The sequence below is a fragment of the Ambystoma mexicanum genome, chromosome 3p (assembly GCF_040938575.1).
Source record: "Ambystoma mexicanum isolate Mex_15411 chromosome 3p, UKY_AmexF1_1, whole genome shotgun sequence".
Classification (NCBI taxonomy): domain Eukaryota; kingdom Metazoa; phylum Chordata; class Amphibia; order Caudata; family Ambystomatidae; genus Ambystoma; species Ambystoma mexicanum.
Genome location: NC_090925.1, coordinates 266,336,109 through 266,360,328, shown reverse-complemented (window position 1 = coordinate 266,360,328; position 24,220 = coordinate 266,336,109). Strand labels below are relative to the sequence as shown.

General features: G+C 46.7%; 1 protein-coding gene across 1 annotated transcript in view; it reads left to right on the top strand.

Moving 5' to 3' along the window:
* COL9A3 (collagen type IX alpha 3 chain) overlaps positions 1-24,220 on the top strand; it is a 322,714-nt gene that overhangs the window by 169,786 nt on the left and 128,708 nt on the right. Inside the window, exons 27-28 of the mRNA XM_069650770.1 lie at positions 705-737; positions 5,538-5,684. Of these exons, the coding sequence (XP_069506871.1) occupies positions 705-737; positions 5,538-5,684 (180 nt within the window). The remainder of the gene's footprint in view (positions 1-704; positions 738-5,537; positions 5,685-24,220) is intronic.

Sequence of the window (24,220 nt, the reverse complement as noted above, 5' to 3'; positions counted from 1 at the left end):
TATCCCAGAACAATAGTGAAGCCCAAGAAGCACTGTTATACATTTCACAAGCCTTCAGGTGCTTTTCGCAAAGGAAAATGTTCTGTTATTTTCGGATGTCATTAGGGTCCCCGCTCCAGGCTCGTGTTGTGACCTCTCGTTCCAAAAGAAAGCTTGCAATGAAAATGCACCCTCTTGCATTATGCATTCCTTTCAGGAGCTGGGATGTGATCATTAGGTGTGAATCCCTTCACGACTTCCTTGCAGAGCTTCTACACAAAAACATATGATTCAAATAATTGTAACTCTAAGAACTGAAACTCTGCCTGGTAGTGCGGGACAATACATTCACCCTGGGCACACTATATATAAGTGGCTATATTGGGGATGGATGTTAAGACTACAGAGTCCAGCTCTCAAAGTTCTAATGTGTATGTGTGAGAGTTCATTGATCACTAGTGTGCCGTGCCTCATGAAGAGTGGCATATTATTAGCCTTGTGATGTTCCAGGGCTGTCTAATTCTGGGTTTACCCGAGCAAGTGTCACTAAAAGCTCGATCATTTTTGTGCTACATAAAATGCTATTTATTATAACATCCCTGAGGAGATAATACTGGATGATTCGTCATTAGAACTAGCGCAGATTAACCATCACTTCTTGGCTTAAAGTGTGTGGCGATTTCTAAAAGGATTAATTAATTCTGTATTTTTCTCATCTCTTTCAGGGTCTCAGCGGGCCCGTAGGACAAAAAGGAGAGGTAAGCATGGAGTGTACTGGTGCAATTTGAAAATGTAAACATCCGACTGTGCCTCTCAGCATTGAGTATTTATTGAAAGAGAGCGTGGGCAGATAAAAACCAGTTAGTCATACCTGCTCCTGGCGCCCAATCCTATGTGATCTCCAGCTTTCCCCTTACTTACCATCTTTAAGAATATTCTCCATATGGCCAGGCCATAATAAATTAAAAACACAGACACGTCAGTGCCGAACACGCCATCCTTAACATACAAACAGACCGAACAAACGAAAGAACGAAAGAACGAACGAACGAACGAACGAACGAACGAACGAACGAACGAACGAACGAACGAACGAACGAACGTGAATGACTAACGAGTCAATGCAGAAATAAGAGAAACCTCAGCAACTAATGCAATTAACTGCACAATTTATATGCTACCTCATAGGTGCAAAACAGCGTCAGACAAGAAATGTATAAAGTTTTCAAATACTAGAATCAAACAAACAGTATGAATGTACAGTTCCAAGAAACCCATGAAAAATAACTTTTCAGGTCGAAACACATGTCGGTTGTAGCAGCCAAGTTTAACAAGAAACTAAAAAGCATTTTATACAGAACTACAAACCGTGCCTAACAATATTTATATAGGATAATCCCTCAATAGGACAAGAAGGGATGTTGCATGTGTTAACACGGGTGCACACCGCGAAGGTTCTACATATTATTACTCATTAATGTTTAACCACACGCATCCCCACCTCTGATGGAAAGCTCTCTCATCCACTAACTGCATACCAGAAGCAGAGTTGAGTGAAAGTGAGCATTTGCAAATGCATAATTTAGGCATTTGTATATATTTCTATCTATTTGAATTCATACAGAGCTTTCGTCAAAGTGCTATACATAAAAGAGAAGACGGTACAAAATCAAGTAATGGGTGCTAATAAATCAGTCCAACAATAACCAGAATCAGTTCAAAAGAGTAGAGAGAACGTGAGATTTAAGACCAGTGAGGAAAAGATGGAGCGAGGGAGCCTAGCGGACAAGGAGTGGGAGAGAGTTCCAGTATTTAGGAGCTAGAAGGGAGAAAGAAGGGAAGCGAGAGCGAGCACAAGGAGAGTTAGGAGTAGTGAGCACGAATTGGGATTGTGAATGCAGTGAGCGAGAAGGAATGAATAGATAAATGAGGCAGGAGATAAAAAGGAGCAAGACCTTGGATACATTTGTAGACAACAGTGAGTACATGGGAAAGAAGACAAGAGTCCAAATGAAGGAGAGAAATAGAAAGAAGTGAGGGAGGAAATGAAGTGCTTGGAAAAAGAGAAAAGAGGCAGCAAATAGCAGAAGTATAGACCGCACATAGAGGAGTGAGGTAGGAGATAGGAAGACCAAGCAGCAGAGAAAAGATGGGAAAGGGAGAGAGATGTAGTGAGGAGTTTAGTGGCACAGAAAGATAAAAAGGTTTGAGCATGCTGAATATTGTAGAGATTAATGCGACAGATGCAAGCAATGTTACGTATGTGAGTGAAGGATAGAGAGGACTCAAAGATAATGCCCAGAGGATGAGAAGGGTAGAGATAGGTGTGGAAAAGGTGGGAGGTCGCGAATTTGCAGGAAAAAAGAGTAGCTCGGTTTTAGCAGTGTGAAGAAGAAAGTGGAAGGCTATCCAAGATTAGATGGCAGAGAGACAGTAAGAAACAGTACAGTGAAGAGAATCATAGAAGGATGAACATGAGAATATTTGTGTGTCATCCACGTAGAAACGACGCAATGAATTATAGGAAGGGATGAGTTCAGATAGAGCGAATAGCATACAGCGAGAACAATAGCGAACCACGTGAATTAGAGCACCGGGCGGAAGTTTTTGGACCAAGAGACAGAATAAGAGTGGTCCGACAGATAGGATTTTAATCACTTGAGGACAGACCCAGAAAAGTCAACAGAAGACATTAAAGATAGTTGGAGAGGATGATTAACAATGCACAAAGCCACTCATAATCATGAGTTGTCAATGTCAGGGTAAGTGATCACCTGGGCTATTTAGGAACTTGCATACATTTCATACATTTTAAACTGAATACATGGTTGTCTGGCAATGCCCTGATGAAGTATTCAAACTTTTGTACGTCTCATATCCTCTTTCTTATTAGTTGTCTTCATATCCATTCTTACACCAACTATGGAATACTAGCGCCATGATTCATGAAAATATTTGCGTGTAAAACAGGGATTTGCGTGCTGTTCTGCCCGCAAATCCCCATTCGTCAAACTGGTATATGCGCGCAGAATGGCACGCAAATCCCGGCTTCAAACGCAAATAATTCCATGAATCAGGGCATCGATCAGAGAAAGCTGAACTGAACCCGGTGTCACCATGAACACGAGTTAGAGGACAGTTTAATGTAGACGGATCTCTCTTTAGAGAAACGTAATCCCATAAATTCAGATTTTCCTTTGCTATGAGGCATGAGTATGTAGAATTATACCTATGTAACCACGTAAAACACTTCTAGGGGTATCCCCACTCCAGTCCTATCCAGAGTCCACTATGCCTATAACGAGTTGTGTAAGCTTTTACAGCCGAAATATCATGTGCTGTATGACCATAACTGGCTGGGGTTGAAAGAGGAATAGGAGATCTGGTAATATATTAATCTTTAGTTCTGCTACTTTGCACATGGTGGCGAGCGCAACACTGATCAATTTATCCAACTCTCTGTTCAATATTACAAATGAGCTAGAATCTTACATAGTTCGAAAACTGCTCTGTGCGGCTTAGGGCTGCCTGGGCTCAGATAGTAAAAAAAAAAAAACACAGAAAGGAGGCGTGAAACAGAAAAAGGAAGGAGGTCTGACCCTAATATTCAGAGTTGCGGACAAAGAAGATAGAGGTTTCTAGCAGGGGCTGAAGAAAACCAAAGTACAGAATGTGAGAATTAGAGAATACATATTTCCCAGAGCTGGCCTCAGGGACTATGAAGAAAAGGCAAGAGTAAATAAAAATAGGTATTTCATCCAGAAGGATCAGAGCAGGGCCAGCTGATCAAACTAAGAGTATCATGAGGACAGAAGAAATACTTTTTCTGGGACCTACTAAGTTTTTGGGCTGTGCTCAATCACTTTCCAGGAAAGAAACCTGCCCATTGAAGACCTTTGTTGTGGGGAGGAGCTGGCCAAAGTTATGCAAGCTATTTGTTATGAGCGTGTGAGTAGCGTGAGAAAAACTGTGGTATATGTGCCTGACTACATTGTGTCAATTAGGCCAAGAAAGTAAAGAGAGATTTTCAGGCAATCCTGGAATGTTAGCTTAGAAGCTCAAGTGCATCCTTCAATATAAATATTTTGTGTCTTCCTTGAGTGACTCAGTAGAGACAGTATATAAAGAGCAAGAGAGGAAGGCCAACCCCGTTTGTGTGCTTATCGGTGGAAGGTGTTCTTCAGTTATGTATTTTTGTAATGAAAAATGCATATTAAAACATATGTAAGAGTATTTTTCTCTCAACATATGATAGCTATTTATGTAAGTTTAATACCCAGAACTTGCTTAACAGGACATCAATATCATTTAAAGGCATGATGATTTCAAATATGGAGATATTACTTTAAATGCCAAATCGGAGCAGACGTCTCATAACCCATGAAAAACAGGGATCAATCATAATGTAAATTGTTTACATGGGATGAGTCAAGGCTATTTCAATAATGGAATTTTAATCATGAATATTTCATACACCGCTATCAAAATGCAGCAATACCCTACCACATACAAAAAATGACAATACCAAACCTATTTTTACAAAATACAATTGCACATTTTACTGAATTCATAAACCAATAGAGGCACGTTAATTTCACATACAAACACAAATATTAAAAGGCACAATAGAATAAATACATATACCAAATACAAATTCATTTAATCAATTGCAATTTGCCTATCCGATATTTAATTATGGATCTCATGGACTGAAAATGCACATGCTTATTTTATATAAGGCGAGCCCTTATTAATGTCTCTCTTATCAATAAAGAGTCTTTTTTTTGTTGAACCAGCTTCTTTCAAAATTACCACTATCGTGTTTCGACGTGATAGTTTAATTAAGGCCACGTCTTCATTAGGGTGAATATTTCATGCCTGTTTAGACAAACATTATTTCAAAAGTTTTAAAAGAGAATGAAGTTGCACTATTTTTAAGAAGCAATATGTCAAAGTCAGTACTTACATTTAAGTGTTCAGGATGATTTTTCTTTCATTCCTGTAAGAGAATAATTATATAATTACTAGAAGCATATTCCCCACAAAAGAGTGACAACCACCGCCTCCATCTAGAAATAGTGACATACTCACTTCCTTGTTTTCTCTGATTTAGTTGTACTCAGAAGCAAATATACAAATATATATGTAAGAACTATGTTTTTCTTTTACCTTCCGAGTACAATTAAAGCAAAAAGAATGTAAGAAGTGAGCCTGCGAGTAGTTTCTAGTCCCTCACTCGCTTCAATTTGCTCACTTGGGGTAAAACTAGGAGGATTTGTAGTCAGAATGTATAATATAATTAAAACAACAGATGAGAATGCATTTGATTCAGATAATGTTCAAAGCTTAAATGCAGTTTGGAAGATATATGTTCAATTGATAATCTGGTATTTAACAAGTAATGTGACTCAATCATGCAGCTGTGAGCCAAAGCTCTTTTTCGTAACAAAATGTTGAAATTATTCTGTGATTTTGTTTTTTATTTCTCTTTAGGTAGTTATCAAAAGAGAATAAGCTCTAATGCTTTGTGCCATATTGTTCTTTTTCTGATTCTTCAGCCAGGAAACAGAGGAGAGTCGGGCCCTAAAGGTATTCCAGGTCCTAATGGCACATCAGGTGTCCCTGGAGTTCCAGGTCGCCCAGGTCCAATGGGATTTCAAGGAGAACAAGGTGTTCCAGGAATTACTGGAAAATCTGGCATTCCTGTACGTATGACTTCAACTCTTCTTCAGCATCTAAAACATGCCTTCATTGGAAAGATGTTTAGCGCTCAAATGAAGCATTTAATGTCCATAATGCATAAAACAATGTCACCAGGAAGAAGATAATGTAAATAATTCCTAAAATACTTTGAGCTGAGTGTATTATGGTCAAAGGATGTGTTATCACAATGATTCTATTGGCATTTATCTGATTGTGGAAGTCAGTTAACTACAGATTTGTTCTGTGATACACTACAGCAATGACATCACATCTGTACAATATTGTATAATACATTACAATGGGAGGTTCCAAAAATGTAACTTTAGAAATGGTGCTCTAGACTTAGGTCTTAACCCTTTCAATCTCTGACAAGTACATCTAAAACTGATATGTTACTTCTTCTTTACCAAAGCCCAACTTTGTAATGAGAAATCGAAGAAGGATTAAAGACAATTTCTACTGCATACTGGTGTGTCACAACACACACATGCTGTTTTTCAGATTCGAGGTGTCAGCTGATGAAGACCTCAGCCAAATCTGGTGGAAAAGATGTCGTGGCTGGATATTTCTGTAGCATTACTGAATATTACCAATATTTGTTGGGTGGTCTGATCAGTGTTTTCCCCATTTGTCGGAGTTTTCAAGTCTATTGCATATAGTTTGATATTCTGTAGTTCTTGTCTGTCATTGTTATCTCCCCTGTCTGAGGGTGGTTGTTCTAAATCTCTTGGGTCTGCTGACTTGTTCTGTTTCCCAGTGTTTTTCCCGTGGGTTTGGAATGTTTTTGCAAAGGTTTGTACTGGTTGTTCAAATGTGGGGAGCTCAGTCCCAACTATAACAGGTTCACAGAACCTAAGGATTACCGCAACCATCCAGAGAATGGACTTGTGGCAGACTTCAGCAATGACATCTAACATATCTGTTGTTGTGTACAAACGCTTGGCCAACTGGTGACCCATTTACCCATTTGTAAGATTATACCAGGAGAGGAATCGCTATGGTCTGTTTAATGCCAGACCAACAATGCCATGGTTCATGTTGCCTGATTGTTATGGGAATCTTATAGACCAGAAACTTTCCTGGTCACCTTTTACTCCTGGTGTTCCATCGAAAGGCTGGGGTGACTTCCCACAGACCTGACTAGGATATTCTGTGCATACCTCATTAAAAGGTGGCTCTGGATCTTGCTGCAATATTCTCATTGTCTCAAATTCCATTGGTTCTGCTCTTTGCTTTTGTGTGCAATTCTGGTCTAATTATCCCACTCACCACAACTATAATATAGTAGTGAAGAGAGGAAAGGGGTGGATTCTTAATCTTCCTGATTCCCAGATCTTGGTGATTGCTGACCAGCACCAAATGATCTGTCTAATGTTTTAGCACATTATTTCGGAGGCGAGACTGACCTGTGTGTTCCTTGGAGGAAATTCAATCTAGAATATTCTACCTTGATGATTTCTCTCGTTCATAGGCCACTGGAAAGCAGAAACAATGTTAATGACTTCTTCCACTGTCGACTGGTGTTGCTTAACCCACATTTTTTCATATGAAGGCCTGCTAGGAATTGCTCTAGGATGACCTTCCCACTGTGTATTCCACAGTGGCCTTTGGATAGTGCAACTAAAACTTAGCAGGCATATATTGTACACGATAGCAGAGTTGTGGTGAGATCTCACTCGCTTGCAACCTCATAGCTCGATAACGAAAACGATAGGTCTCTTCAATACATGTTTTATTTCGGACCATTGTCCATAAAGCATGTAAAATAAAAGTACAATAACTTTCACAATAGGAAATAAGGAACAAGTTACTTACCTGTAACTGTTGTTCTCCAGCATGGGTCTGGCATGGATTCACATGCTCATGAATATTCCCCGTCGTCAGGCTGGGAATCCTCGGTAAAGAAAAAACCAGTATCAGTTTCGTTTCTGATCTGTCTTTCGTAGCAATAACCAATCACTGGTCTCTGCGTCATACTGACCACAGCCAATGACTGCCCTCTACCTAAGCACCGCCTCTGGCAGCCATCTTCAGATTTGGAAGCACGTGAAGTGGCAGTATGACCAAGTGAAGAGCCGCAGAGGGGTAGGCGGGAGGGTTCGCATGTGAATCCATGCCAGACCCATGCTGGAGAACAACAGTTACAGGTAAGTAACTTGTTCCTTCTCCAGCATGGGGTCTGGCATGGATTCACATGCTCATGAATAAAGAATACATAGCAGTACACACATGCACAACCACGGGAGGTGGCAAAGGCTCAACATTAAGCATTGCATCAAACTCAACATTAAGCATCTTACCTCCTCACCAGGCTCACCTCAGGCGAACAGGTTGCGCAGCACTGCTTGGCCGACCCTAGACTCCTCCCTGGAATCCCGATCGACGCAGTAGAACTTCGTGAAGGTGTGCGTCGACCTCCACGTAGCAGCCCTGCATATGTCCAGCAGGGGCACACCAGAAAGGAACGCCGTGGTAGCTGCGATCGCTCTGGTGGAATGGGCTCTCGGACGGCCGGGCAGCGGTCGGTTTGCCAACCGATGACAGTACATGATACAGCCGGAGAGCCATCTGGAAATGGAAGCCTTCGAGAGAGCCTTCCCCTGATTGACAGGTCCAAAGTTCACAAAGAGTTGTGACGTCTTCCGAAAACACTTCGTGCGGTCCACGTAGAACTTCAGCGCTCTAGCCACATCCAGCGAGTGCAAAGTCCTCTCAGCCGGCGACGAAGGCGACGGGAAGAATACAGGCAACACCAAGGGTTCGTTGAGATGGAAGTCCGACAGTACCTTGGGCATGAAGGAGGGGTGCGTCCTGAGCACCACCCTCGTGTCGTGAAAAGTCAAGTACGGGGCCTTGCAGGAAAGGGCCTGGATCTCTCCCACCCGTCGTGCGGAGGTGATGGCCACAAGAAACGCTGTCTTCCACGACAGAAACTTCAACGGGGCTGAGTGCAGAGGCTCGAACGGAGGTCCCATGAGCTTGGTCAGCACCACGTTGAGCTCCCACGCCGGGGCCGGAGCCTTCACCGGCGGGAACGATCTGAACAGTCCCTTCATGAACTCTTTCACCAGACGATGAGACCACAAGGACGTCCGTCCCGTGGTCCTGGTGTATCGGGAGATCGCAGCCAGATGAATCTTGATGGACGCGTGTGCCAGTCCAGCTTTGGCCAGCGTCAGCAGGTACGGCAGAACTTGGGGAGCCGTAATCCGTAGAGGGTTAATCTTCTGTGCGTGGCACCAGACAGAGAACCTCTTCCATTTGTGTCCGTAGCATTTAAGAGTCGAGGACGCCCTGGCCTTTGCAAGAACCTCTCTGCAGTCGGCCGGTATGTCGTATCCTCCAAACTCTAGCGCTGCAAGAGCCAGGCCTGCAAGTTCAGCGATTTCGGGTCCTGGTGGAGGATGGCGCCTCCTTCCCTGGAGAGCAGATCCGCGTCCACCGGCAGCTTGATTGGCAGGGACGCTGACAAATCCAGAAGGTCCGGGAACCATATCTGCCTCGGCCACGCAGGTGCGACGAGGATCATCCTGCACCGTGACCTCTTGAGCTGGTTGACGAGCCGGATTAGCAGTGGCAAAGGAGGGAACGCGTAGAGGAACAGGCCCTCCCAGGGGAACGAGAAAGCATCGCCCATGCTCCTCGCCTGGGGAAACCTGCTGGCGAACCTCCGGCACTTGGAGTTCGTAGCCGTCGCGAACAGGTCGATCTGGGGAGTGCCCCACCGTCGGAAGAGGCGATCCACTAGATCCTGCCGTAGTTCCCACTCGTGGCACGAGCGCAGCTCCCTGCTGAGTGAGTCGGCGATGGTGTTTTTTATCCCTGCCAGATGAAACGGCACCAGAAACATCCCTTGGGCGACTGCCCAATGCCACAGGTCCTGCGCCTCCTTGGACAGTGCTGGGGACCTGGTTCCGCCCTGTTTTCTGATGTAAAACATGGTGGTGGTGTTGTCGGTGAAGATCCTCACCACCTTGCCCTTGAGGGACGGAAGGAAGGACCTGAGGGCCCAAAACACTGCACGGAGCTCCAGGACGTTGATATGTAAAGATTTCTCCGTCGGGAGCCAAAGGCCCCTTGCGTGTAGATTTTCGGTGTGCGCTCCCCACCCTTCCAGGGAGGCATCCGTGGTCACTGTCTCCTGGTGGGCTGGGGTCTGGAAGTCCATGCCCGCCGTCAGATGCGCGCGGGTGTCCCACCACCGGATCGCTCGTCGGAAACTCTCGTCGAGTGTGATCCTTTCCTCGAAGCTGCCCGTCGTTTGGATCCAGCGCGCGTCCAGGAACTCCTGCAACGGGCGCATCCGGAGCCTGCACATGGGAATGAGGTAGATGCAGGAAGACATCATTCCGAGGAGGGACTTGATGGACCTCACCTTGGCCGCGTCGGCCACCAACATCCGTTGCACCTTGCCCAGGATGGTCCTGGTCCTCTCCTCCGACGGGGAGGCCAGAAGGGACACTGTGTTGAGCCTCGCTCCCAGAAACAGAGCGTCTTGCGCGGGTACCAGGTGGGATTTGGCGTAGTTCACAGAGAATCCCAGGTCCGTGAGAAGTTGGACGGTCCTTGCCGTGTGAACCACGGCGAGCTCCCTCGTCTTGGCTGGGATGAGCCAGTCGTCCAGGTAGGGGTAGACGTGGATCCCCTCGCGGCGCAGCTGCGCCGCCACCGGTGCGAGGCACTTGGTGAACACCCTGGGTGCCGACCGTAGACCGAAGGGGAGGGCTTTGAACTGGTAATGACGCCCTTGGACCACAAACCTGAGGAATTTTCGGTGCCCTTTTAGGATGGGAATATGGAAGTAGGCATCCTCCAAATCCAACGACGACAGGAAGTCTCCTTCCTCCAGCTGACCCAGGACGTGCTGGAGGGTGACCATCCGAAACTTTTGCGCCTTGATGAACTTGTTCAGACGTCGCAGGTCCAGGATGGGGCGCCATCCCCCCGTCTTCTTCTTCACGAGGAAGTATCTCGAGTACTCTCCGGAGCCCCGAAGCCTCTTTGGGACGAGTTCGATGGCGCCCTTCCTGAGCATCGCCTTTACCTCCAGGAGAAGTTGAGGGACGTGAAGTTCTTTCCTGGCCACGGGGGGGACGCGTGGACACCTTCTTTGAAACTCGAGCGCGTGGCCCCGGGCCAAGGCGTCCAGCACCCAACGGTCGGTGGAGATGGACTCCCACACGCTGACGAAGCTCGCCAGCCGGCCTCCCACCGGGGTGCTTCGGTGGGGGCCCGACCCCACGGTCGGTTCAATCCTGCTTGGACGAGGCTTTGCCGCCTCTACCTCCTTGGCGACGACGGCGGAGTCCGCCAGACTTGCCTCGTCCTCTGTAGGCCTCCTGAGACGACGAGCGGGCCGCTTGACGGTAGGTGGAGAAACCGCCGCCGGAACCTTTGGAGGCGCCCTTGCCTCCGCTGCTCCGAAAGGGCGTCCGTCGTTGCTGCAGAACTCCCAGGGCCCGGGCCGTCTCAGTGTCCGCTTTAATGGCCTGAAGGGAATCGTCCACTGTTTTGCCAAACAGGTTGTTCCCATCGAAGGGCATGTCCAGGACTCTGGTCTGAACGTCTTGACGGAAGTCCGTAGCCTTGAGCCATCCACGCCGCCTAAGGCAAACGCCGTTGCCCAACTGGCGGAACCCAGTGTCGGCGATGTCCGTCGCAACGGTAATGGCGTGGTCCGAAGCCCCCTCACCTTCCTGCAGGATCTCCAGGGCCTCTGACCTCTTGTCGTCCGGCAGGAAGTCCAGCAGGGGAGCCAGTTTGTACCAGAGCTACCCACGATAGCCAAGGCGTTGGCCGCTTTAATCATCGTCGCTGCCGACGAGATGACTCTGCGTCCCATAGCGTCCAATTTCTTTCCCTCACCGTCCGGTGGGGAAGTCGATGTGGAGGCCCGCACCCCCCCGCTTTCTTCCTGGCCGCCGCGGAGACGACGGAGTCCGGGGTAGGCTGCGCCCGGAGGCACAGGGGGGCCGTGTCCGGGACCCGGTACTTCTTCTCGTACCGGTCTCTTCTAGCTGGTGTCGTGGAAGGGTTCTTGAGGAGGGTGAGGCCCTCATCCCAAATGTCGTCCAATAGAGGCACTGAGAGGACCGTCTTCCTCTTGGCCTCGCGCCGCTGATAAAGGAAACCTTCCTTCTTCTTCTCCTCAGGGCAGAGTTGAAAAAGCTTGGATGCCCTGGAGATCATGGAGTGGAACGATCCAATCTCGTCGTCACCTGCGTCGGGATCCATCCCGACGGGTCGGTCTTCTTCCACGCCGAGGCCGTGGCTTAAGACTTCGACCAGCTCCTCCTCCGAGGTTGAGGCCGAATCTACGACGACGCCCTGCCCCCCCTTTTTCTTCCCCACGGGGGATTTCACGGGGGTCCTATCGATGGGCACAAAAGATGACTCCCTCCGAGGTGGCAGGGAGACTCTGAGCCCCGAGGTCGCCACCACTGGTGTAGCCTGCCCAGGCTGAGCCAGGGCCGCCGCGACAGTTTCGATAGAGGGCTTGGCCGGATGGATTAAGGCCTTCACCACCTTAGGTGCGCTCACCGCCTTATCCTTGAGGGGGGGGACACCGCCTCGCTCCCCCTCCGATGGGGCCTTCGAGCTCGACCGGGGCCTCTCCAGGAGCTTCGCCGGGTGCTCGGCCTTCCTCTTACCCGACCCAGAGCGTTGGCTCGTGGTTGATGGTGCCGGGGAGGGTGCGCCCTGCCTGGCGACCGTAGAGCCCGACCGTTCGGCGCTCCCGGTGCCAGCGGACTCGCGGTGCTTGGCCTTATGTTGGACCCCCGTCGCCGGGGCGTCCTCAAAGGACTTAGAAGACCGCTCAGATTTCTTCTTCTTCTTCTCGCCGGACGGGCTCTTCCCTTCTAGCCAGTTGGCGAGACGTTGATGGCGGTCCTTCATGGTCCGCTCCGACATGTTGCCGCAAAACGCACAGTCCTTCTCCACGTGCGTCTTGTCCTCATGTAGGCAGTAGAGACAAAAGGAGTGTTCGTCCTCCTTGAAGACGTTCTGCAGCTGGCATCCAGGGCAGACCCTGAACAGCTTTCCGGGCGTCGAGCTTCCCTTCTCCTGGGCCATGACCGGGCCTGAGAAACTTCTGGAGTCCTCCAAAAGCGTAGCTCGACGAATCTTCACCCTTGAGGGGCGCAGACGAATCCGACACGGGTCCCCGTTGATCGGATAGTGAGTCGGTGGAGCTTGAGGCTCTTTTGACCGAAAAAACGAAGTTTTTGAGAAAAAAACGTGAAAAAATAGCACTAACGCTCGAGAGCAATAGCACGAGGATCCCAACACATGAACGTGCGGTAAAAATCTGAAGATGGCTGCCAGAGGCAGTGCTTAGGTAGAGGGCAGTCATTGGCTGTGGTCAGTATGACGCAGAGACCAGTGATTGGTTATTGCTACGAAAGACAGATCAGAAACAAAACTGATACTGGTTTTTTCTTTACCGAGGATTCCCAGCCTGACGACGGGGAATATTCATGAGCATGTGAATCCATGCCAGACCCCATGCTGGAGAATAAAGCATAATAAAATAAAATCCATACAACTGAAATGCATTTGAACAAGTCTCAATTAGCAATGAATATAAATAAAACACAATCAAAACATATTTCAATAAACCAGTCATACTCTAAAGTGCATAGTGCCTTAAAACCTGTAGTTCTATGTACTTTGTACAAGAGCAACAGCTTCCCCGTTTTGGTACAGGAACCTTTGCTACTGCAATTACTCAACGTTCTCCATCACAAATTGCCTATGCGCCCAGGCTTTATGTAAGTATGGCAATAGAGAAAACCAACACTTCAACATCAGATCCATAACAGTACATCCTGGACTCAGCAGTATTCTACACCAAGTTCTAAAAGCCTAGGTTTAAGGAAGCGTTTCCTAATATTCTAGTAGGAAAGGCAGATGAGCAAAGAGTGCAGGTTGCTCTTAGCTACAGACTTGCATTAGCACATTCATTGGTGGTTTTATTATCTCATTTGTGTAACCGTTCAGCCAACAGGAGTATACCCCATCTAAATTTAATGTAAAGAGCTCTTCGAAATTTCTGCCTCAATACATCTAAGTACAATTCAAAGCCGAATAGGGGTTTCTTACCCCAGTACGTGGTTAATGTCGATGAGTTATAGATCTTATTCAAGAGTATATCCTCATTTTTTTAGCGCAAGATGTCGAATCCATCTGCTCCTAGTTTGTCCAAAATGCCCCCAAACCAATCTTAAACAGTTGTTTTCTAATATATTAACATCACATTATTATAATGCCACGATCCTGCAATAGGAGATCACATAAGTCCTCTCTATATTTTTCCAGATAAGGGGAGCTCCCTACCCGTTCCCAGTAAAGTAGGGGTTTCTTTTTAATCAAATAGTAAATGCTTTTAAGATTGGGGTACTGCAGGGGAGACCAAGGATCCTTTTCAGAAATCCATTCTCTACAGAAGATGGAGCTTTGCAATTGTTCTGGCCCCATAGTTCTGAACCATACACAGCAGCCTGGCCGTTCTAGCACATATAGGCCTCTAAGGTAACACTGATAGCTCCAAAGCCAGCAATTGCTCCACTGTATCTACCAAGGGTATCCCTGCCTTCTCTATTTGCTGTTTCCAAAGACCATTCTCAGATACCTTCTTGCCCAAGTCGTCATAGGAGTTAACTATGCTAGTTTCTGCTCCTCGCATAGTATGGACATGTTGGTAACTTCTTATTGGCCAGAGAGAAAACCATGCTCTTGGTAACATTTATTTTTTAGGCCGTTTCCATTGCAAAAAGAATGAAACAACCTAAATTCATTTTCCAACCCAGTTACAGTGAGAGAAATAAGCACAGCATCATCAGCCAATAAGAGTAAAGGGTACCTATCGTTGCCCAACATGGGGCATATGATATGATATGATATGGCATTTGTAACGCGCCTATACACAAGTGTTTCGAGGAGCGACGAGGTAGGGGGGGAACACGGGGAGACAGACAGCGATCCTACTAGGCCAGGTGTTATTCAGATCGCGCAAGTGCAAGGGTAGAAGGGAAGGGAAAAGTAAAGGATGGAAAGGGAGAGGGGAAAGTGAAGTACAGGGTTAATAGCATACAGGATAAATAACAAGGGCCAGCTAGTGGCAAGTGCGAGGTAAGTGCAGACAAGTGCTGGGAAGGGGGGCTGTAGGGATACAGACACAGTCCCGCAGTGCAGGGGGTGCCAGGGAGGCAGGGCAGGGGAGAGTGGCTGGGCCAAGGACCGAGAACGGTGAGTGGCCCAGTTGCAGATTCAGTGCAGTTTCAGTAACTTTAGCAGGGGAGAGGGGGAAGAGAAAGCGGAGGCGAAGAGGAAGGTTTTGAGGTGCTTCCGGAACCGGAGATGGTTCTCCTCAAGTTTCAGGGAGGCAGGAAGGCTGTTCCAGAGGGAGGCCCCTGCAGCGGAGAGAGATCTGCCCCCAACTCGTTGTTTGGAGAAGCGGCTTACCCTGAGGGAGTTGGAGGCAGATGAGCGAAGAGCTCGAGAAGGGAGACATTTAGGAAGAGAGAGTTGAAGGTATTTTGGCCCAAGGCCCCAGAAGGCCTTGTGGACAATGCAGAGGTTTTTGAACATGATCCTCGCAGTCACTGGGAGCCAGTGTAGTGATTTCAGTCCTGGAGAGATACGGTCCCTGGGATTGAGGCCAAGGACAAGTCTCGCAGTCCTGTTCTGGATGAGTTGCAAAGGGCAGAGAGTAGAGGCAGGCAGATTTAGATAGAGGCTGTTACAGTAGTCCAGCTTTGAGAGAACCAGGGCTCTAGAGACAGTGAGCTTCTGGGGGAAGGAGAGGAAAGGAAGGATACCTCTGAGGAGGTGTAGCTGGTAGTGTGACTTCTTAGAGACGCCGGATATGTGAGGAGAGAAGGAGAGTGTGGAGTCGAAGATGACCCCGAGGTTTTTTGCCTTGCAGGTAGAAGCAGGAAGAGGGCCAAGAGAGGCCGGCCAGAGAGCTGCAGGGAAGGAGGGAGTGGGTGTGCCGATGAGTAGAATCTCAGTCTTACTGGCATTAAGGCAGAGGTCATTGGCGGCACACCAGTCCTGGATAGCAGAAAGACAGTCGGAGATGAGGGAAGGAGAAGAGGAGGCCGAGGGTAGCCTGAAAATGAGCTGGGTATCATCCGCATAGCACTGAAATCCGTGGGGATAGTGAGTATAAGTTTAACGATTCCATTAATAAAGAAAACAGTTTAGGGGCTAGACACAGCCTTGCAGAACTCCTTTTTCAGTCTGAAAAAGGCAGCACTACCCCCTCCATACTCCATCTAACCGTAGCTTCCTTTCTTACATGGGGCAATTGTAATGCCAAAAGAAAGGAATAGGGAATGTTTAATCTAGCTAATTTATCCCACAACGTTCTTCTTGGAACGCTATAAAAAGCTTTTTCTACATCAATATAAAATAGAGCTTCATTTTTGTTACATAGTTCTCTAATAGTAAATATAACCTCAGGCACCAGTCCACCATACTCGTTCCTGATTGAAATTCTGCTTGCAAATGACTGATAGCACCCAACTCATCCCCCCAATTCTCCAAGTGACCCATGATTGTTCTTGCAAAGACCTTAACTCTTGAGTCTAACAATGAGATTGGGTGGGAGTTAGACGGATCTCCCCCCCCCACCAACCCGCTCCTTAAATACAGGGATGATCTCAGCATTCTCCCAAGAGACCAGGGCAACATTTAAAGCAGTGATAGCATTGAAAAGCCAGGTCAAATATGGGGTCCAAATCTGGTGTTCAGATTGAAATAGTTCCATATGGATCTTATCGGGTCCTTTGGCTTTATTGTGTTTTTGTCCTTCGATAGCAGTATAGATGTCATTCATGCGTAAACACTAGTGAAGTGTGGTCTTGGTCATTATCAACCCCATAGAGAGCCTGTTGTTGCAGATGAATTCTTGTTTTGCAATAGAGATCTTTGAAGAACTCATATCAAGTTGTCGCCGATACATTACAGTGCTGGATTTTCTTCACCTCTGTCATACCAGAGCCAATCATTTGCCATAATTTGGCACTGCCTTTGTTTTTGATAGCTTCTAACAGGGCCTCCTAGCAGGATAATGCAATTAGGTGTCTTCATCGCACCACAGCTGCTCAAGGATGGATGTTCAAATATTTGCATAGGACATCTCTCCATTTGGGTTAACTGCCTGATAAGCTAGTTGTGCTTCTATAATCAATAAGGTTAGCGATATACTGGTCACCAACATCTTTCTGACCAATTAGCATTACGGCCATTCTTTCAAATCTAGTGAAAACATATTTAGGATCCTCCCATGGTGAGTATTTTTGAAGCCTGGTTTCTCCATTTGGACCACAATAAAATCTGAATAGCTATTTGAAAGAAGGCCATTCTGAATGGCTAAGCACAAGCTGTACATTTATGATGCATGTGCCATCTTGGACTGCAAATTTTACAGTGGTTCAGCAAGTCTGCACTATACATTTTTTATAAGTGGCAAAGACAGGTGTCAAAGAATTAGATGTGTAGAATAAGCTTAAAAAAAGAGAAATCTTGGTGTAAAAGGCTGTGGTCTAGGGTCCAGTGTCGAGGTACCAAAATTAACGAATTCTCTTACGCATATATGCACCTGCTTTAAATATCAGATGGCTGGCATCCATGCTATATTTAAAATGAGCCTTATGAAGTAGTGTTGTAGTGTGAGTTAAGGTTCAATTTGCATTTTATGGACTTCATTTGTATTAGGCAATTAGTTAATGTGGTCTGAGTGTTAGCACCTTAATATTGACATTGACTTCACTTTTAGAAACATTAACTCATCTGTGTGTGTGTGTGTATACATACACACACAGACATATTATATATATATGATACATTACTCACCATAATCGTATTTCTGATGCTTGTATCTGCTTAAATTCACATGATTAGCATTGGGCGACATTAAGTGGAAGCTGCAGAGTATTGCACATTACGTTTTTCGAAGTTCGAAAAGGGACGTCGACATGGCGTGACTGTAATACTATCCCTAGTGTGACGTACCCCATACCTATGATTCCCCATGCGTTAAGGTCCCTCAGATTATTTGTTTCTGACAAGACGAGTGTAAGTGTAGGAAGAGACCATGAGGTGTGGAAGATCTATGCTTCTTTCCCAAGCACCTTCTACTCAAACAGGGGAGGAAGGCGCATGTGAATCTAAGCAGATACAAGCATCAGAAATACGATTACGGTGAGTAATGTATCCCTTCTGAGGCTTGTGGATCTGCTTAGAATCACATGCTTTGCATAGATTAGCGATCAGTACTAGTAGAAGGAAGTGGGCTATTAGAAGGTAGCGCTGCAAAGGGATGTTTCAGCACTGCTTGTCCCAGCTGTCTATCACCCCTAGAATGTGTGTCCAGACAGTAATGTTGGGTGAAGGTGTGTACTGAACTCCAAGTGGTAGCCTTGCAAATGGTATCTGGAGGCACGTTTGCTATGAAGACTAAAGTTGCCTCAGTGCCTCGAGTTGAGTGTGCTCTGGGCTTAAAGGGCAATGTTCTTTTGGCAAGAGAGTATCAGAGTCGGATGCAGTTGACAATCCATTTAGTAATTGCTGCTTTAGGGACCCCTTCTCTCCGAGTGGCTGCTGATACAAAGAAACGATCTGTCTTCCTGATAGACTTTGTCTTTTGAAGGTAGAACATGACAGCTCTGCGTACAACCAGTGTATGTAGACTTATTTCTGCTTCGTTTGTAGGATTTAAAAAAAACACAGGAAGCTCTATAGTTTGATATACATGCAATTTTGATATGAATTTGGTGAGAAGCGAAGATGTGTGCTTAGCACCACCTTGTCTTTATGTATAACTACGAAAGGGGCTTGTACTGACAGAGCATGTAGTTCGCTAAACCCTTCTCATAGAGGCAACGGCTATGAGGTAGGCCATCTTGAATGTCAGATGTTTAAGGCTAGCATTGTGCATAGGCTCGAAAGGGGTCCCCATGAGCCTTGTGAGTACGATATTGAGTTCCCAGACGGGAGTAGGATTAGAGATGGGAGGGTACAGCTTTTTGACATTCTCCATGAAAGCCTTAACTACGGGCACCTTCCATCACAATATTTTGTTTTGAGATGTGTTGTAAGCAGAGAGAGCCGCTAGGTGTACCTTGAGTGAGTTGAAGACAAATCTTGAGTCAAGTAGGTAGAGCAGGTAGTTGACTATTTTGTTTGGAGAACAGTCGGTTGGATTGGTAGACCATGTTCTGCACCATAACACAAAACGTTTCCATTTAGTAAAATAGCAGTGGCTTGTGTTAGGCTAGCATGCATTCTTGAGTATTTACATGCACCTTTGGTCTAAGTTAGGGTGACCAAACTCTATGACCTCAGGAGCCAAGTTCCTAACTTCAGCTTCTGAAGGCATGGGTGTAACTACTCCTGATCCTGGGTCAACAGGTTGTCCTTACAGGGTAGTTTCATGAGAGGACACATGGACATCATTTGTAGGTGTGAGAACTATGTCTGGTGGGCCCACATTGGAGCTATTAGGGTCAGTGTTACTTGTTCCCGGTGTAGCTTGTGGACTATTTTGTTGAGAAGAGGCATCAGGGGGAAAAGCGTATGCACATTTCCCTGACCAGCTCATCGGAAGTGCATACCCCTTGGATCCTTTTTGGGGAAACCTGGACGCGTAAACTTGACATTGCACATTTTCCAGTGATGCGAAAAAAGCTCCATCTCTGGGAAACCCCAGTTTGAAAAGACGTTGTTTAGTACGTCTGTGTTTAGTTGCCATTAGTGCTCTGAGGGTAGCATTGTACTTCTGCTTAGTACGTCTGCCAGAGAATTCAGTTCCCTTGGAGCTGTGCCACTAGGAACATGTTGTGATGCAGTGCCCACCGCCAGATGTTCTGGGCTAGTCTGGACAGACCTGGAGAGTATGTACCCCCTGTTTGTTTACATAAAACAGGGCTGTGGTACTGTCCATAAGGACTATGACTGTTTTGTGTGCTAGCTGAGTCTTGAAGGATTGAAGTGCTTTGAGAATCGCTAGTAGTTCCAGAAGGTTTATGTGATTCTTGGTTAGAGCCTGTGTCCACTGGCCGTGAGCAGTGTGATGCAGAGAGAGAGCCCCCACCCTGTCATAGATGCATCTGTTGTGAGAGTGGCCTTGATGGCTGATGTGTGGAAAGGTTGTCCCAGATTGTTTCTGTTCCACTACCGTAGCGATTGAACCAGAGGTGGCAAAACCACCAATAGATTGTCCCACAACCTGCTTACTCGCGACCATTGTATTACTAGCCACTCTTGCATTGGACGCATGTGCAGCCTGACGAGAGGCACTAGGTAGATGCAGGAAGCCGTCATTCCTAGCAGGTGCATTGCCTTTCGTACCATCAACTGATGACCCGCTACGTACTGAGGTGTTTGAAACAGCATGTTTTGGACCCTCTCTTTGGAGGGATAGACCAGTCTGAAGTCTGTTTTGATTAGTGCCCCCAGAAATTGCTTTACTTGGCTGGGCAGTAGGCTTGACTTCTTTTTGTTTATGGAGAAGCCCAATTGGAACAGCAGAATGATAGTTTGCTTCGTGTTTTGAATGCACCTCTGGGGAAAGTCCCCACTAATTAGCCAGTCGTCCATGTAAGGGTACACTGGAATGGACTGCCTTCACACGTGGGTGGCCACCACTGCTAGGACCTTTGTGTATACTGTGGTGGCTGACACAATGCCGAATGGTAGTACCTTGAATTGGTACTGCTTGTCTCCCAATTTGAACCTGAGGTATTTTATGTGCGCTGGCAATATTGAAATAGGAAAGTATGCATCTTTCATATACAATTTTGCCATGTAATACCCTATTTTCAATAGTGGGATGACTTCCTGCAACGTTTTCATCCTGAATTTTTGAGGTTTGACATATGTGTTTGCAGGGCACAGGTCCAGCACTGGGCGCATTGCAAGATCTTTCTTTGGAACAAGGAAGTACATTGAATAAATACCTTTTGTTCCATGAAGGGCACCAGCTTGATGGCTCCTTTTGGTAACAGGATTCCGATGTGTGCGGAGGACATGCGTCCTACACGAGGTGGATGGTGGCGAGATGTTTCGAGGAACTCCACCGAGTATTCCTTGGCCACTGTAGCTAAGTCCCAGCAGTTTGACATTATTCTCTTCCATTGCTGGGCGAAGAGTGTTATGTAACCAACGACTGGGGACACATGGGAGGGAACGTGAATCAACACGTCATTTGGCGACAGGGCTGCTGTGCCTTGAGAGGCTGCTGTGCTGCCTCATCCTTTCCCGCAGCAAAACCCACGCTGCTGGTACTGGTAGGACATCTGGGTGTGTGGACCATACAAGGTAGCGCCAGTCGTGCTTGCTCCGGCTTGGCCCTGTTTTCCTGAGCCTTGCTTCCGAATGTTCCGGCGTGTGTTAAACGCTCCCCTTGGGACAAAGGGTTTGCTGGAAATCTGACCAAGGGTCTTGATGGTCTCATACTACTTCTTTTCTTTGCTGTCTCCAGCTGGTCGTCAACCACTTTGCCAAAGAGGAGAGCCTCCTCGATGGGGGTGGTAATTAGGGCTGCTTGTGTCTCTGGCTTGAATCCTGACTTTCTAAGCCAGAAATGTCTTTTAAGGAGGGTTCCCTCCCCAAAGACTCATCCTGAGGTGTCTGCAGAGTCCAAGACATTCTTCATGATGTTTTGTGAGACCCGTTTCCCCTCTGCAGCGATTTTCATTAGGTGGGATCGTGCTTGTTCCAGGCATTTTGAAACCTCATCCCACTGAGTGCTACTGTAGCTGGCCAGCAAAGTGATGTTGTTTGCCACCCTAATACGGTACGCAGCAGAGGTCGTGATACGCTTACCTAGCATGTACAATTTCTTGCACTCCTTGTTAGGAGGTGTTTCGGAGGTTGAGAGTGGAACACCAGCTCTCTTTCTTAACATGATCCCTAATCTAGAGGGGATCTGAAGGAGAGGGCCTGAAGGATTTTTTCCACCAGAGGGTTGATCGCCCTATTAATAGACTTCTGGAGAGGTATGGCTTGGCTACCAGCTTTCTTCTTGTTGAGAATATCCTTAACGAAGTCAGTCCCTGTGGGGCCCGCCTGCTCTGTCTGTTTTGATGCCAAAGTTGTGAGCAGCTTTCTTCAGCAGCTCAATTGTAGAGTGGCTGGTCCGCAATGGGACAGGAGTGACCGCCTCTACTATGGAGGGGTCAATAGGGTCAACGAAGATGAGGTCTGGGTGGTCCTGTAGGTAGGTATCACCATCCTGACTAGGGTCTTCCTGATCATCTATCCACATGTCCTGGTCTGCTTCAGTGGACTGCATGTCTTCATAAAGAGAAACTTGTGGGGGTTCCCTGGGCAGCAAGTGTGGCGCAGGAAGAGAAGGTGCCACTGGCACTGGAGGCTGCTCAGTAGGCTTTGAAAAAGTGGGCAGCCTGCTCATTAAATCAACAAAGAATAAGATTTCCCCCATATTATCCTCAAATTGTGTCTGAGTTCAGGGGGTAGCAGACAGGAAGGGGCTTGGTGCCACCGGGGTGTGCTTTGTCACAGGAAGTACTACTGTTGGAACAGTATCCATCGGGCTCTCTGTAGGGCGCTTCTTTCTGCGGGCGGAAGACAGAGGTCAGGATTCTTCTTCATAGTCACCAGGGGTCTGAGAAGCCTGTTTACTATGAGCAGAGGACTCTTTATGGTGTTTTTCTGAGTGATTGTGCTTTTTCGACGGCTGCTTCGGCATCTCCACCTCAGCTGTTGAACGCTGCTTATGCGCACCCTTTGCCGAAGTGGCTGTATGATGGCCATGTGGTAAACATATAGGCGGAACCACAGCAGGCAAAGTCTGCATGGTTTTGGTGGGCGCCAACTGACAGTGCGTGGTCCTCCGTCGATGAGGTATGCTTGTGGGGGGTGTGCTTATCGGAAGACAGGACAACGGGATTCGAGATGGTCACATGGAAGCCAGTGGTTACAAACTCTGTGTTTGTCTAGCATGGAAATTTCCTGTTGCACTTAGGGCAAAACTTAAAGGGAATGTGCTACATAATAGAAGGCAGACAGAAAGGCAGCAAGACGGCAGTAGTAGGGGTAGGAAATGTGGGTATGCATTCTCTGAATACAAACGGATCAGTCCCCCCACTCTCCCTAGTGGTAGGCCGAAGCCTGTAGGCCGAATATGTCTGGTTCATTCGGAAGCCGTAATCAGCCTTCGAGAAGCTCTTAGTATCAACCGTGGAATTAATGCTTCGAACACAAATGACAAGAGAAATTCAGAAGAATTTGAACTCTTAAGTGGCGCACGGCCACAGACTCAGCTAATACGCAACTTGCCACAATGGCGGAAAAAAAGAATTGGAGGGACCTTGAGGCATGAGGATTCATGAGTACAGGGTACGTTAACCCTGTACACTAGTGATAGTATTACTGTCACGCCCTGTCGACGTCCCTTTCCCGAACTTTGAAAAACCTCATGTGCAATACTCTGCAGCTTCCACTAGATATCAGCCTATGCAAAGAATGTGATTCTAAGTAGATCCACAAGTCTCAGAAATATGTAATCATTATTTCTGATGCTTGTATCTGCTTAGATTCCCATGCTATGAATAGGCCATCTAGTGGTAGTCGCTGAGTATTACATGATTTGTTTTCGAAACTCGAAAAGGGATGTCGACTGGGCATGTCAGTAATACTATCCTTAGTATGACCTCCACTGTACCCATGTTCCTTCACGCTTCAAGTTCCTCAGATTGTTTTGTATCTGACATGAGGTTGCATGAAGTGTGTGAGTACAGATGTAATAAAGCAGAACAAATAGCAATAGAGCAAGAAACATCTATGCACCTTCGACTCCAGGAGGAGAGGAAGGGTGGGCATATGTGAATTTAAGCAGATACAAGCATCATAAATACGATTACGGTGAGTAATGTATGCTTTCTGAGGCTTGCAGATCTGCTTAGATCACATGCTATGGATAGATTAGCGAGCAGTATCTGGAGAAGGGGGTGGGTTGTGAGAATCTCCAGCGACAAATAGATGTTTTAGCGCTGCTTGTCCCACCTGTGAATATGCTTTAGAATGTGTGTCAATGCAGTAGTTCTGAGTAAAAGTATGTATGGAACTCCAAGTAGCTGAATGGCAAATAGCCTCTCGGGAGTAGCTCATATACCTTTGGTAGAGTGAGCTCTCAGTGTGAAGGGAAAGTTCTCATTTGATAGTGAATAGCACAGCTGTATGCACTTGACTATCCACTTGGAGATGGCGTTTTTTGAAATGTGATCACCTTCCCTAGCAGGTGCCATGGAAACAAAGAACTGCCCCGTTTTCCTTAGAGTTTTTGTTTTGTTTAGTGTATGGAGGCTCCTTTTGGCTGAGTTAGATGGATTTTGGAAAAAAGTAGGTAGTTCAATGGATTGGTTGACATGGAACATGAATTACAGTGAACAACCTAGGGTGTGTTCTAAGGACCCTTGCAGATTCCAAAGAAAGAGTCTTGTACAGATAATGACTGTAGCTCACTAACACTTCTTATTGAGGTGATGGCTACTAGAAAAGTGGTCTT